Source organism: Thamnophis elegans, chromosome 11 (assembly GCF_009769535.1).
Source record: "Thamnophis elegans isolate rThaEle1 chromosome 11, rThaEle1.pri, whole genome shotgun sequence".
Classification (NCBI taxonomy): domain Eukaryota; kingdom Metazoa; phylum Chordata; class Lepidosauria; order Squamata; family Colubridae; genus Thamnophis; species Thamnophis elegans.
Window position 1 is genome coordinate 10,386,406 of NC_045551.1, and position 15,450 is coordinate 10,401,855.

The window sequence follows — 15,450 nt, forward strand, 5'->3', positions numbered from 1 at the left end:
ACCAAAGATGCCTTTTAAAAAACAAGTTGACATCATATTCTTATGCATGCCAGTGCTGTGTGTGAGGTAATTTAAGGTGGTTCTGACAAGTATCGTCGGCATCTTCATATCCGGTCACATGGGCGGCAAGCCACTCCCATCCGGTCACATGGGCGGCAAGCCACTCCCACAAAGGAGGCCACACCCACATAATAGGTTCGAACAATTTTTGAAATCCACCACTGGAACAGTCCCATTCCAGTTAAGATAATATATACTTAGCACCAATTCTGTTGGACTGCCACATAAACTTCCTTATGTTGAAGGATTAGCACTGTTCTCAAGAGTCATTTTGTAGCTGTTGCAATAAAGAGAACGTGATGAACTACTATTTACTCTCCTTTAGTTGCAACCAACTAAGCCAGTGTTTCTCAACCTTGGCAACTTTAAGTCCTGTGGACTTCAACTCCCAGAATTCCCCAGCCAGCTATGCTGGCTGGGGGATTCTGGGAGTTGAAGTCCACAGGACTTAAAGTTGCCAAAGTTGAGAAACACTGAACTAAGCCAAGCACATTGATGTAATCAAAGCCTGAATCAGATCTATTTAATGCGATACCGCCAACCTAAATAACTAGATGTTTGAAAATCCTGCTATTACTTTATAAAGAGAGAGAAAATCCAAAGAAAGTTTATCAGTCATTGATGGGCTACCAAAAATTAGTGGATTGCCTTTTTAAACGAAATAGAGCTATTAGCTTAAATATGGGAGATGGCAGGTAATTTGTTCAAGGAAATACAATTCAAAGTCCATATACATTTTCACACCTCTTTTTCTGATGCCTGACTTGAGTTCTGAAAATAACAGTGGATAAAAATCAAACGATTGGCAGATTATTAGACAACAGCAGCTGTTCACATACCTTTGGATAGTTCATGAGTCTTCCACAAGTCAAATTGCTAAGAATCCGGAACTTCTTAACTTCAGGACCAAATGTATACAGCTATTTTCTGAATAACCATAAATATTTCTCTTTCTCATCTCTCTGAAACTCTACTGTTTTCTCCTAATTACATATGACACAGAATATTCCTTTTTTTGGCTTGGTTTGGTGGCTGGGTTCATAACGTATCGTTCTTCTGCTAATAACTTTCTGTATTATGTGAGCATTTGTCTTATCTCCTCCCCTCCAACACCCCATCCTGTATTGTATTTAAAGATCCCACTGTGTCCCTAATAAAAATGATTTAAAGAAATTCCATCTGCATGGCTAGCATATGAACGAAAAGTGTTTTGTTTGTCCTAGCTATTCAGTTGTCAAAGAAGCATTATTTAAATATAATGATAAAGAAAAAAATCAAGGGTACTTATTCACAACCAATTGATTCTAGGCAAAAGACATAACAAATCTCATGACATAAAATGCATGATTTTTCATACTTCATCATTAATTACAACCTGCTGGAGCTCACTGAACATTCAATAACTCTATGCTTACAAAATGTTATTGAAACTGAATGCTAAAGAGGAACAGTATTAAAAGAGGAAAGAGTGGATTGAAGAATTAGAAAAATGAAAATGAAAAGCAAAAGATAATTTATGAAAAAGGCCCCTAAAATATAAACAAGAAAATAATGTAGTGGAAGGGAGGGGTGTGTCTGTGTGTGTGTGTGTCTGTGTGTGTTGAGCATTTTCCTTTTTTAAAAAATTCAGCACTTGCTTCTAACACAAACCAGCCATCAAAATTTATTTCAACCTACTCCCTTGAAAAAAATATGAGCCACCCTTTAAAACAAAAAGTTTTCTTCGGGCAATTTACAAGCATTTTTTTCCCAAGAAACACAGATTCAGTTCCTGAAAACAACATTCTTCTTCAATTGTTTATTCCCAGAATCCAGATTTCAGTTCTTTATTTTATTTAAATATTAATCATCTGCCCTATTGCAATGACTCCGAGGAGGTAAGAGCACAAACAAGAAAAATAAACTACAACAAAATTAATAGTTAAGAATGTAATATAGCTGTAACTGGAGTCTACAAAATTCCAAAGCCAGGGACAAGAGCGAACTCTTCAGATGGCAACAAAATATCAGCACAGCCCAAACTCCCTCTGGTACTCCCTAAACTATTACCAATGGTGGGCTGCAAAATAAAAAATAAAAAAAACTCCGGACAAAATTTTAATATTCTTGAATAGGGAGGTCATAATCTGGTTAGGGTTTTAAAATCAACCCTTTCATCTTAGATGTAGGCTATAGGACCCAAACTGATCTTTCAAAACCCATTTGGGCAAGCTTCAGTACTTTCTTGAGTGTTTCCCAAAACTGTAAAATCAAGTTCTGAGTAAATGGAAGGTATCCTCTCCTTCATGTTCTTAACAATGACATTCTTGAACAATATGTCCAAGACAAAAATGCAAACAAAAATATCTTTTTGTCTGCTCTTTTGGAGGTCTTTTCCAATTCTGCACTTGTAAGTTATGCTATAAATGCCCTTGAACTGTTTTATCAGCTCTCTTGGAAAGCATCTATTAATAGTCATGCAGATTTATTCCAAGACTGGACAATGTTATGATACATGTTAGAAATAAGTTCATTCATTTGGTCAATTTCTATCCCACCTTTTCTTCAGGATTTCAAGGAAGTTTACCTGGGGATCATGTAAGATGAGTTGAGAAACAATGACTAGCATGCAGTACATTTCCATGGCTGAAGATGAACTTGAATCAGGGTTTACCCATTCTTAGTTCAACACTTTAAGGACTATACCACAATGGCAGGCATTATGGACTGTTCATAGATTTGTCTGAAAACAACCTGAATTTCTATAGCCATCCATCTCACCAAAAGCAATTCTGGGCAGGGTACAACAAAGCTAAAACAGCAAATAAAAAAGTTATCATTTAAAAACTATAAAGACAGAATAAAACAAGGAAATATGATGGTGGTTGTTACATGCTGATGATTTATTATGTCTAATGGGTATTTATGCATACAGTAGCCTATACTGCAATTATTATAGACATATACATACAGTACTTTACTGTTCTACACAAATAGAGCTTAATTTCAAATTTACCCTCTAGGGAAGAATTTGTAGAAACCGGGGATTTACCCGAGTTTCCTGTGTATTTAATATCTTGGGTTCTAGGAATAACTATTCCAAGGAAATTGGTTTTGTTTCCATATGTAAACATATCAAATTATTTATTTATTAATACTGTTATGTTGTGACTCAGCAGAAGTTTGCTGTGAGTTGAGTCGGGATGCAGGATTAACAATGCAGCTGGGGCTCGTTAGTGTCGTCTTTTGGAGATAAAAGGACGGGTGGTGCCACGCCCTGGTTGCAGAAGTCAACGTTCATTCATCGGTCGTGGTTTGTTTGTGAGAGACACTTGGATAAGTGATTTGCTTTCTGTAACCCTGATTCAAAGAGACACTTGGAGAAGTGAATTGCTTTGTAAGAGATTTTGTTTTGCATTCTGTTATCTTCTTGCCAGAGACTTTATTTATGTTTATTTTTGGGCTCACAGCCAGCGTGAGTCGAGGCTGATAAAGTTCTTTCCTTTTAAGTCTGTCTACCTGTTGTCTTTGAATGAGCGAAGGAGGGGGGACAGAACACTGTTATAAATCGATGGTTAATGATTTGACAAAAATTGTTATGACTGCACATTTTTCTACTACTTTGAGTTAGGAATCAGATTCAGTACTGTACTGAAGCATAAAATATCACAATTAAAAAAAAAAATCTTTCTCCCCAAATGCAGTCCCACCACCAGATAATGTGACTCCACCACTTTGCAATTCCAAGCCCCTCACAAAGTACTTTGTAATCCAAGGAGACGAAAAGGTTGCCAATCCTTGCAATTAAATAATTATACATAGAAAATTAGCCAACCAGGAAGTAGGCTATGCAAAAGCTATTTCTTCCTAACAGTTATTCTTGTAGGTTATTTTTTTAAATGTGTACCATGAGAACTTCCAGCTGCAGCCAGAAACAGGTTAACACAGAGACAGGTTTACCACTAGAGCCGAGGTGGCGCAGTGGTTAGGGTGCAGTACTGCAGGCCACTTCAGCTGACTGTTATCTGCAGTTCAGCGGTTCTAATCTCACCGGCTCAAGCTTGACTCAGCCTTCCATCCTTCCGAGGTGGGTAATATGAGGACCCAGATTGTTGGGGGCAATATGCTGACTCTGTAAACCGCTTAGAGAGGGCTGAAAGCCCTATGAAGCGGTATATAAGTCTAACTGCTATTGCTATTGCTAAAGTAAGCAAGCATTTCCTATTATGCCATGTGTAAAAATTCTTGCACAAAAATGAAAATATGTTTAGCATTCCCAAAACCTAATCAGCAAATTTTACTAACCTCATTTAAGTTACTGATTGTATATGCTTCATAGATGACCACAGATTTTTTTTCTCTTATTCCTGCTCTAGATAAGATTTATTTAGATCTCCTCCTCTATCAGAGAAATGTGTCAACTCAATCTTAGATGCAATCAATCATTTAAAATCCTTTTGGCCTTCTCTTTCAAACATCCAGATAATATTAAGACCAGCCATATAACAAGAGTACAATATACAATCTCTCTTTACAATGTAGAAATACATTTACATTGCAATTTGGATCTACACCTGTGCAATTTCTTAATGAATGATTGACCTGTCAACGTGACTTGTGCCCTTGCATATGGATTAATGATTTCAGTTTTCAGAACGTTCACTCCCTGGAATGAAATGTACTGAGATCATACTATATCTATGAAAATGATGTTTTCTTTATCTTCATGAGCCATTTTTATAACGCAATGACACGCGCCATAGCTTCTTACACAATATAAAATTCCCTCTCTTGCTTCTCCCCCCAAGAGATTAACCGGAGGACTCAGCTGGATCCTTAGCTGGAGCTCTTGAGATTCTAGCTACTGATATTAAAAAAAAAACCCAGAGACCTCAGACAGCAATTCTTTAAACCAGGCATGTCCAAAATCTGGCCCGGGGGCCAATTGCAGCCCATTTTCCCATTTCGAGTGACTCGCAGCCTCTTCTCCCCAACTGAGTTATTTGTTTAGTCTTTCATAAAATAGTTCATTTGCATTTCATTTCATTTCATTTATTGAATTTCTAGGCCGCCCAATCCCGAAGGACTCCGGGCGGCTTACACAAATGAAAATATTAAAAAGAGAATTTAAAAACGATAGGACACAACAAAGTTAAGAAGAAGCACAACATACAGCCAATCAGAGGGGGGCTGGACCTCAGTCAAGAGGTCAATAGCTCCAGGCCTGCCAGAAAAGCCAGGTTTTAATGGCTTTGCAAAAGGCCATGAGAGTGGGTAGGGCCCGGATCTCTGGGGCCGGAGCAGCAACAGAGAAGGCCCTACTCCTAGGCTCCACCAGCCAGCATTGTCCTGCTGAAGGCACCTGGAGAAGGCCCATCCTATGTGATCTTATTGGTCTAAGGGAGGTATGTGGCAGAAGACGGTCTCGCAGGTATCCGGGTCCTAGGCCATGTAGGGCTTTAAAGGTGATAACCAGCACCTTAAGTTAATGATTCAAAGAATGTCAGGCTGAATGGTCAGTCCCACACATTTCACCTCACCAAATCTGGCCCTCGTTGAAAAAAGTTTGGACAGCCCTGCTTTAAACCAAAGATCTCAAAATGGGACACTTCCTTCATCATATTTGTCTTATGAAGCAGCCTCTTTCAAAGCCCAGCCTCACAGCTCAGCCCAGCTCAGCTGTTTTGAGCAATGACAGTGTCTTAGCTTCAGACCATGAGACTATAGCTTATCATCAAGTCAACATTATGCTCACATTAATCCTTCGGGTTCATGATCCTAAAATATTAAGAGTTTTAAAAATTAAGAAAGTTGAATCGTATCCCAAAACTAACTGTGAGGTTACAAACATTATACTAAATTGTAACAAATGCTCTAGAAATGGTTAGACCTCTGTTGCATCATCTTATTTGAAGGTTGAAATATTATTAAAAACATCACATGCAAAATCTAATCTATCGTAAGTCCTGTGAATGTGCCCTCTCTGAAATTCACACAACATTCTAGCATGCAAAAATACTATCTGCGGTTTAAAATGATCACATTAAGAACAAAGCTAAAGCATAAGAGAACTAGCATGATGTAGTCCTCACTGGGATGAATTAAAGGTAGGAGATCAAGTTCATCCTCAGTCAATGAAGGCAATTGGGTGATTTTGGACCAGAGGCTCTTTCTCAGCCCAACCTACTTCAGGGACTGTGGTTGTAGGGAAAAACAAGAGGAGGGAGGACCAGGTAACCCAGATTGAGCTCCTGATTGAAAGGTGGGATGCAGCTCTCCAATTAAATATTATTTAATAAATATGGAGTAAGGAAGTGCAGCAATTGCAACCTCAAGAACTGTTTCTATTGTATTAGTTAGCCTTCCACATATGTCGTTGGCATGGGAATTAGTATCTGAGCAGATCACACAACTACAGGAGCAAAACTCATGACATGTAACTGTTTGATATCGTTGCCCATTATTCGGAAGTAAACTCCAACCAAGATGATTTGAGTTAACTAAGTCTAACAGTGCTGCATGTATGGCAAAACTTCCACAACTAAAATCATAGTCCTGGCAAGAACCTGAAGAAAGCAGAAAAATGTGCAGGCTGCTGTAAGCTACTTAAAATTTATTGCAATTAATGTGACTTATTCAAGAATGTATTATGCTATGAACATCTTCAGGAGAATTTGTAATAATTGCAGGTTCCTACAGAAAATCTGCAGATGTAAATCTAGTCAGAATTTGAAAAGGAGACCATATACATCCCCAAGGAAGAGTGGCACAGTGTTCAACTTGAATTGAACTTCAAATTCAATCTACCAGCATAGATGGCAAAATTTATCAAACTATTTGCATACATACATTCTGTACATACGGTACGTACTGGTGTTATTTTTTGCACAAATAATCCAGAATTCACCTGACTGACCTGAAAGAATACCTCGGAGCCATAATAGATAGAAGCTACTATAAAAGAGACAACTTGTACACTCAATAGGAAGGGAACCACCAATGTAATAATACTCTTATGCAAACTGATGATTAAAGATCATTTGCCTGCAATACTGGTCACTGTTCCTCAAGAATATTATACAACTAGAAAAGATACAAAACTGTTGTGGCCCAGCAGGTGCCGTTGGAGCTGCCACCAGACTCCGACAGCGAGGGGGTCCTCTGAGTCGGCTCTGGAGGATGTGGAGGACCCTGGACAGGGTTCCGACTCCGAGCAGAGCGCAGAAAGGCTGGTTGGCCACCAGGAGGCACCTGAGCCTTGGACCAGTGGGGAGGAGACAAGAGAGAGTGAGCCAGAGGCCAGTAGTGAGTTGTTCCTAGATGCACGCCATCGAAGAGCTACTAGGAGGCGTCAGGAACAATTACGCAATTACAGGAGGTGATTGTGCTCAGCTGGTGGTCATTAGGCTCCTCTCCAGACTATAAAAAGCTACTTGTGCACATGGTCCTCTTTGCAGAAGTCAACACAGGAATGAATGTCGGAGGACAGTACTGTGAGCTTGGCAGGCTGGATTGCTGCCAAGCCTTATCTGTGTTTATTGCTGCCTGAGTTTGTCTGAGTTGCTGCCAAGGTCCTTATCTGTTTGTTCTGCTTGGCTTTTAGTCACCGAGGTTTTGGTGTCTTGCTATTAAAGTACATTCCAGTTAAGCTTGTCTCGGCATTCGTTACTGGACGGAGGAGGGGGTCAGAACACAAAACTGTGTAATGTTTAGGGAGGGTGGAGCAGTTTCCCCATGAGGAAAAACTCTAGTAGATGGAATTCTTATTTTGGAACAAGGGTGAATGAGAACACAAAATCACACATGGTTGAGATAACATGGAGAGAGCTTTTCTCCCTCTCTCACAATGTTAGTAATTGAGGTCATCCACAAACTAAATGCATAGAGATTCAGACCCATCAGAAGTTAATATTTTATAATGTACCGTTAAATGGCAGTTAATGTGGGTGGCTTGTAAAGAGTTCACAGAGATATAGGCAATTAGTGGCTTACAAATATTTACAGCAATTTATTACTCTAAATATAATGCCTTAAATGCTGCTTGTTGGGAAATAACATCTTAATCCTACTGTTTTTTAACCTGGGTTTATCAGTCAACTAAATGCATCCAGTTGGCCAACTTCTGACATAGAATGCTAGACTAAAAGGACTTCTAGCCTGATATTGCAGGATTCTTCATTTGTTCTAATAAATCTTCACATTATAGCAGTGTTGGGATTCAAATAATTTACCAACCAGTTCTCTGCCCTAATGACCAGCTGGGTAGGCGGGGCTCAATGGTCATGTGATCATGTGGGCATGGCCAAGTCAATGTCACTCAGGTGATGGTCACTTCGCCTTAGTTGTTACAATGGTAATAAGGGTTAACTGGAGAGGCAGTTTCTTTAAGCAGGGCAATAAAGATTAGGCTAGAAACAACACCAGAATGTTTCCTTCCTGCCTTCCTTACAGGATTAGCCCTGTAAAGTGGGAAAAAAACAAAAGGAGATTTCTACCAACAACCGGTTCTCCGAACTGCTTAGAAAGTTACCAACCGGTTCTCCCGAATAGGTGCGAACTGGCTGAATCCTACCACTGCATTATAGGGATGAAACAAAGTGAACAAAATTCTACTTCTATTTTCACAAGGCTTAGATTTTAAAAATGCGCTAAATTTTATTTCAGCTGCAGTAATAATTAAGAGGCCCATGTGTTATCTCAAACATCTAATTACCTGTGTCTCTGGCAGCCATGGCCTTCATGCTCTGGGAGACAATTACTTGGGCTGGAAGTGTCAAACGGCAAATGGGTTCGCAGAGCCACTGCAGAGATGCCCACAGAGAGAGAGGAGAAGTTGAACAAGGCATAGGTGATTTGGTGGGAGGCAACTTTTCCAGTCACGTTGATGGCCAGGGGATTCTGCTGACATGACAGCTCTGATGTAGCTGAGAGAAATTAAAGGAAAATATATATTTTTAAAAAATCATGGTGAAATCTCTCTTAAATTTTAAAAAAATAGATAAGAGTTCTTAGAATTTTTTTTTGGGGGGGGGGTGCAAGGGAGGATTTTACCAGTGACGTGCGGTCAGCTTTAGCCCTGGTGAGGCACTTTTTAGACTTGTGGACTTCAACTCCCAGAATTCCACAGCCAGGCATGCTCAGTTCCGATTTAAAGCGACAGCATTTCCCCCCTTGCAAAATAAGTTTTCCCATTCTTTTTCTTCTCCCTCCCCCTCCTTCCTCCCTCTCTCCCTCCCTCCCCCCTCTCTCAAACAGACACATGCACACAGAGAACTTCGATCCCTCTTTCATTCACTCACTCTCAAACACAAACACAGAAGTTGGATTGGATATATTTTCCAAAGGCTTGAAAGCAGCTCCTCTGCCATACCCCCCCTTCCCCTGCTGCCTTCTGATCAAACTTTTTGAATTCCTCCCCCATCCCCACACGCACCTTTTCCAGCTGTTTCAGAGATGAACACAACTCTGCTTCTCCCTGCCCTGCCCTGCCCTCCCCTCTTGAAAAGCCAGAGCTCTGTCAGACTGAGCTAGTTGCTCCCAGAGAACTCTAAAAAGCCTCTAAAAATGCCCTCTACAGGAGGCGAGAGAATACCTGCCTCATTTGCATAAGGAATTCTTCGCTTGTTAACCCTTGCTTAACTCTTAAAAGGTGAAAAATTCCTTATGCAAAAGAGGGCCCTAGTTCTCTGGCCTCCTCCTAGTTAATACTGAGAGCAGACACCAAGCCACTGTGACTTGAAATCTGGTAGCAACTACCCTGGCTTTAATTATTTTAAGAAAATTATTTAAAATCCTTTCCTTTCCCTGAGGGGACTGGTGAGGCCCTGCCTCCCTTGCCTCTAGTGACTGCACGTCCCTGGATTTTACCATAGGGTGGAGGGAAAACCATAACGCTTGGAGAGCTATAGTCTTCGCAACTTTGCTGTAGAAGTATTTCTTTTCTTTCCCTCAATGTAGAGCAATGGTACTTTAGAATAAGGGTGCAGGGGAGGGGATGGGGGACAGGAAGGTCTATTCCAGTCCCATCTCTTCATAGAGGGAAAGGGAAGAGAAACAATACGTTAATGTTGCCTAATTTGATACATTGGGATTTCAACTGCCATCTGGGAATCCATAAATTTGAAGAGAGCCACGTCTGGGAAAGCTGCTTTCAAAGTGGCAGGGATAGGAGCCAAGGTGGCGCAGTGGTTAAATGCAGCACTGCAGGCTACTTCAGCTGACTGCAGTTCGGCTGTTCAAATCTCACCGGCTCAGGGTTGACTCAGCCTTCCATCCTTCCGAGGTGGGTAAAATGAGGACCCGGATTGTTGTTGGGGGGCAATATGCTGACTCTGTAAACCACTTGGAGAGGGCTGAAAGCCCTATGAAGCGGTATATAAGTCTAACTGCTATAGTGTTGTAAGATGAAAGCGACCCTCACTTTTTACCTGCACTCCAATCTAGAGGAGTTGTTGGGTGCTTTAAAAATAGCTTCCATTTTCAGTCCTGTCGCAAGAGAAATTGACTGCCGTCTTTAGCTTGAATTCATACTGAGAGCTAAATAGTTTTCAAACTACCATTTAGAGCACTTCTGAAAAAAAACATTATTTGTGCTACTATGGTACCAATCTATCACTCCAATAAATATGTGGTTTTTCATTTATTTAGAATGATATGTGGCCAGGCCCATAAAGGCACACCAGACTTTATAGTGTTCTGCAAGAAATGGGCTTCTAGACAATGGACAGTCACAGGATCCTAAACAGGCAAAGATTTTAGCACAATTCTGAAAAGTAGAAAACTTAAAAATCAGTGCTTTGAAAGGATGCAACATATTGACAAGCTAGCAGGAAATAAGTGCCTCTTTGTAAAAATTCTTTTGCTTTACACTCTAAAGCATCATAGAATTAAAGTAGGCAGGCACACTCGGCTGAGCAGTGATATTTTAGATTGCAGGTATTCAAACCCCTGAATGTTCCTCAACATAAAATGGTTTGGAACTAAAACCAACTTGTTTTAGAATAAATTCTTAATTGAGAATTTTTTTCTGACCTGCAAGCTTTGAAGATTTATTTTTTTGGAGGGGAAGGGAGGGTTATTCAAAACTAGTATCTGTGATTTGACATGAGGCAGCCCTTTAACATCAAATGACCTATATAACACAGAACATTGAATTAAAGCAATGTTTTGTTTCCTTTGGTGATATATGTGTGTGTGTGTGTGTGTGTGTGTGTGTGTGTGTGTGTGTACACATATATATATTTGCCTAAGATGCAATACAGCACTGGTTCGATTCCCAGTAAGGGTATGGCTAGCTGATGAGAGCTAAATAGCTTGAAATAGATCTATACTAGTCTCCCTTTATTTATTTATCAGCACAAATACAACAAATGTAACAAAAAGGCAACAGTAAAAATATTGGGTTTCTGTCTGGATGGTCTCTTGTGGCGAGCCGAAGGACAGAGAATGGAAGTAGTGATCTTCCTCCCATATTTGGACATACCGGGGGGTTGTAAATCTAAATAGATACCTTTCCCCCTGGCTTGGCTGATAAGGAGTCGAGCTCTGTGGCTTAGTGGTTAACACATCTGCCTAAGATGCAATACAGCACAGGTTCAATTCCCAGTAAGGGTATGGCTAGCTGATGAGAGCTAGATAGCTTGAAATAGATCTATACTAGTCTCCCTTTATTTATTTATCAGCACAAATAAAAACACAAATAAATAAATAAATAAATAAATAAATATATTTGTGTCTGTCTGTGTGTGTGTGTGTGTGTGTGTGTGTCTAGTTATTCGGGTTTTCTCCCGCGTAGAATTGGAGATGTCTTGGCGACGTTTCGACGAAGTCTCATTCATCATCTTCAGGCTACTTCAGGCTTGGTGTTTCCAGGAGTTTCCACCAAGCCTGAAGTAGCCTGAAGATGACGAATGAGACTTCATCGAAACGTCGCCAAGACATCTCCAATTCTACGTGGGAGAAAACCCGAATAACTAGAGACCTACATACTAACACCCGCGAAAACCTCAGAAAATATATATATATAAGTGGAAGTGTGACCTTCCTCCCATATTTGGGCATACCAGGGGTTGTGACTTTAAATATATAAATATATATATATTTAGTGTCACAACCCCTGGTAAGCCCCAATTATGGGAGGAAGCTAACTGCTTCCATCATCTGTCAATCGGCTCATCACAAGAGTCCATCACGACAGAAACCCAATATTTTTACTGTTGCCTTTGTTATATTTGTGTTTATTTGTGCTGATAAATAAATAAAGGAAGACTAGTATAGATCTATTTCAAGCTATTTAGCTCTCATCAGCTAGCCATATCCTAGCTCAGGCATATCCTAGCTCAGGCATATCCTGCCATATCCTATGGCAGCTAGCCATATCCACAGCACAGGTTCGAATCCCAGTAAGGATATGGCTAGCTGATGAGAGCTAAATAGCTTGAAATAGATCTATACTAGTCTTCCTTTATTTATTTATCAGCACAAATAAAACACACACACACACACATATATATAGATAGATAGATAGATAGATAGATAGATAGATAGATAGATAGATAGATAGATAGATAGTGATCTATCAGGTCAAGGGTATGTATGTGTGTGTGTGTGTGTGTGTGTGTATATATGTATGTATGTATGTATGTATGTATGTATGTATGTATGTATGTATGTATGTATGTATATATATATATATATATATATATATATATATATATATATATATATATATATATATATATATATATATATATTTACACTTAAAGTCACAACCCCTGGTATGCCCAAGTATGGGAGGAAGGTCACACTTCCACTCTCTGTCATTAGGCTCGTCACAAGAGTCCATCCAGACAGAAACCCAATATTTTTTACTGTTGCCTTTTTATATATAGTGATCTATCAGGTCAAGGCATCTCGCAAGTATGCTACAAAATATGCTTACTGGGGTGAAGCCAAGATAAATCTACATTTTGTAAGAGGTGTTTACTCTACCAAATTACCTGAAGCTGTCTGGGAATAAAGAAAGGAAATGATCCTTTCCATCTTATTAATGCACTGTTCCTCACAAAAGCAAAGAAAGAAAGGAAAACGTTGTGTTAACTTCACAGAAATGCCTAGTTAAATGTTTAGTATATCACTTACAGACTCACCAAGGAAATGGTTGTGACCATTGATGTCACCCAAGTGTATTGTCATGGATGGTTTGAGATGGTCCCCATTGGAAGTGCCCACAGTCGCCAGGAAAACAAAGAGTGAAGTAGCCATTCTGGGTTGACTGAAACACACCTGAAGAACACCAGGACATGGCAAAGTCTGAGTATGTTATGGCATGAGCAAAAACAGCAGATCTGTTACAAAGCGACAGAAAAACAGAATCTCTTCTTCCCAGTACGACTCATTCTTGCTATCCTAGAATTTTTCTATTTAAATCTGAAATTGAGTTTATTTAGTTTGGCTTTTCTAATTTGTTCTTCAAAATTATTGTTTGAACTCTGAGCTATTAGGGGTGGTAATTTAACTCCCTATTTCATTTTCAGGAAAGCCCAGCCAATAACAGACCGTATATAAGAATATGCATCAACATTATTTTAATGTTAAGCGATGTGTTTCCTTAACTAAGCAAAACTGAAGCCCAATAAGTGAGGTAGGAAATGGCTTTTCATGGACCCACTTCAGAAAAAGTTCAATTAGCAGCATCTGAAATTTAGCTTGATCCTTCAGTATTCAGTATCCATGTGGAAAGTTATCAAGGATCACTCTAAGAATTTCCAGACATTCAAACTGGGAAGCCCTCTGATTCCCACAATCTAGTTTACTAAACAATTTTCTTTCTTATTCTGATTCAGTGGTTATTATTACCTATTTTCTCCATGGCTGAACATCCTCTGTGAAACAGATCAAAACTAGGGTAAGAGAGTGAACCCTCACAAGCTGATACTTTCACTTTTGTGCTGTCATAGGGTAGAGTTGGGGGGCATTAGCCACATATTAATTTTAAACATATGGTTCAGAACCATATCTGTTCTTCAGGACCATCTCTTGATCATTTCTGGAGATGCATCATGGAAGCCAGAAGAATTGTAATTTATAAAATAAGCCATTCACTTGTCCGAAAGAATCAAGATCTAAATCAAGAATGGCAACTTAATGAGTGATTCCATTGTAATAATGAAAATTATGAATGGTAATTTTATCTTAGCCACTACCGTAATGAAATGGGCCTCTGAATTTTTCTTGTGTATATCCCCATCCATACTATAGTATTATCCTCCAAATATTATTGGAGTGTAAATCTGCTAAAATAAATAAAAACAAAACCCACAATCTAACGGGTAGGTAGCTTACATTAGTGGAAATGGCAAAACTGATCAGGGAGGAAACAACAGAGAAATTTTAAAATCCTGGAACACTTTTATAAAATATTTGCTAATAATAATAATAATAATAATAATAATAATTATTATTATTATTATTATTATTATTATTATTATTAAAACAACTATGACACAAACCAGCAGTGATAATTCCAGTGGTAATTGGCACACTGGGTGCTATTCCAAAAGCACTGGAATTACATTTAAAACAGTTAAAAATTGACAAAATCACCATCAGTCAAATGCAAAAAGCCGCACTGCTTGGATCTGCACGCATATTACGAAAATACGTTATGACGTCCTAGGCCCCTGGGTGGGGCCCGACTAGTAACCAATGCCAAATCCGGCAAAACAACTGGCCACTGTGATACAATTGTATAATAATAATAATAATAATAATAATAATAATAATAATAATAATAATAATTTTTTCCAATTTATTTAAAATTTAAAATGCCGAGAAGGAACATGAAAAAATCGCAAGATACCAGGACTTAAAAATCAAAATTCAACGACTATGGCACAAACCAGCAGTGGTAATTCCAGTGGTAATTGGCACACTGGGTGCTATTCCAAAAGCACTGGAATTACATTTAAAACAGTTAAAAATTGACAAAATCACCATCAGTCAAATGCAAAAAGTATGAATGTATGAATTATGGAAACAACAATATCCAGATTCAAATGTTAGTGAACAACGACTAGCAGATCAAAGGCGATTTATTATACGGAATAAAGTGTTTAGTGAAGTTGAACATGAGGAAATTCAGGCAAATTGCAAAACCCAAAAAACAATATCACAAGCGGAAAGAACTGATATTCAAGACACAACTAAAGACATTATAGTAGAACTCCCAGAAGAAGCTCTCGGTGAGGAAATAACATCACCACCACTAGAACCAGTTATCACTGAACCAACTGATGAACTAACTCAAAAACAAAAAGAATTGAAGGATAAGATCATGGAGCATTTTCTGCTTAATGAGGAAAGGCAACGTTTACCATCACTAAAAACTGTGCCGAAGAAAATTTTGGCCCC

At 39.0% G+C, this 15,450-nt stretch overlaps 1 protein-coding gene across 1 annotated transcript in view; it reads right to left on the reverse strand.

Annotated features, from left to right (window-relative positions):
* PAPPA2 (pappalysin 2) overlaps window positions 1–15,450 on the reverse strand; it is a 185,805-nt gene that overhangs the window by 61,686 nt on the left and 108,669 nt on the right. The window contains exons 12-13 of the mRNA XM_032226805.1: window positions 13,188–13,323; window positions 8,753–8,963 (exon numbers count right to left, since the gene is read on the reverse strand). Coding sequence (XP_032082696.1) covers window positions 8,753–8,963; window positions 13,188–13,323 — 347 coding nt within the window. The remainder of the gene's footprint in view (window positions 1–8,752; window positions 8,964–13,187; window positions 13,324–15,450) is intronic.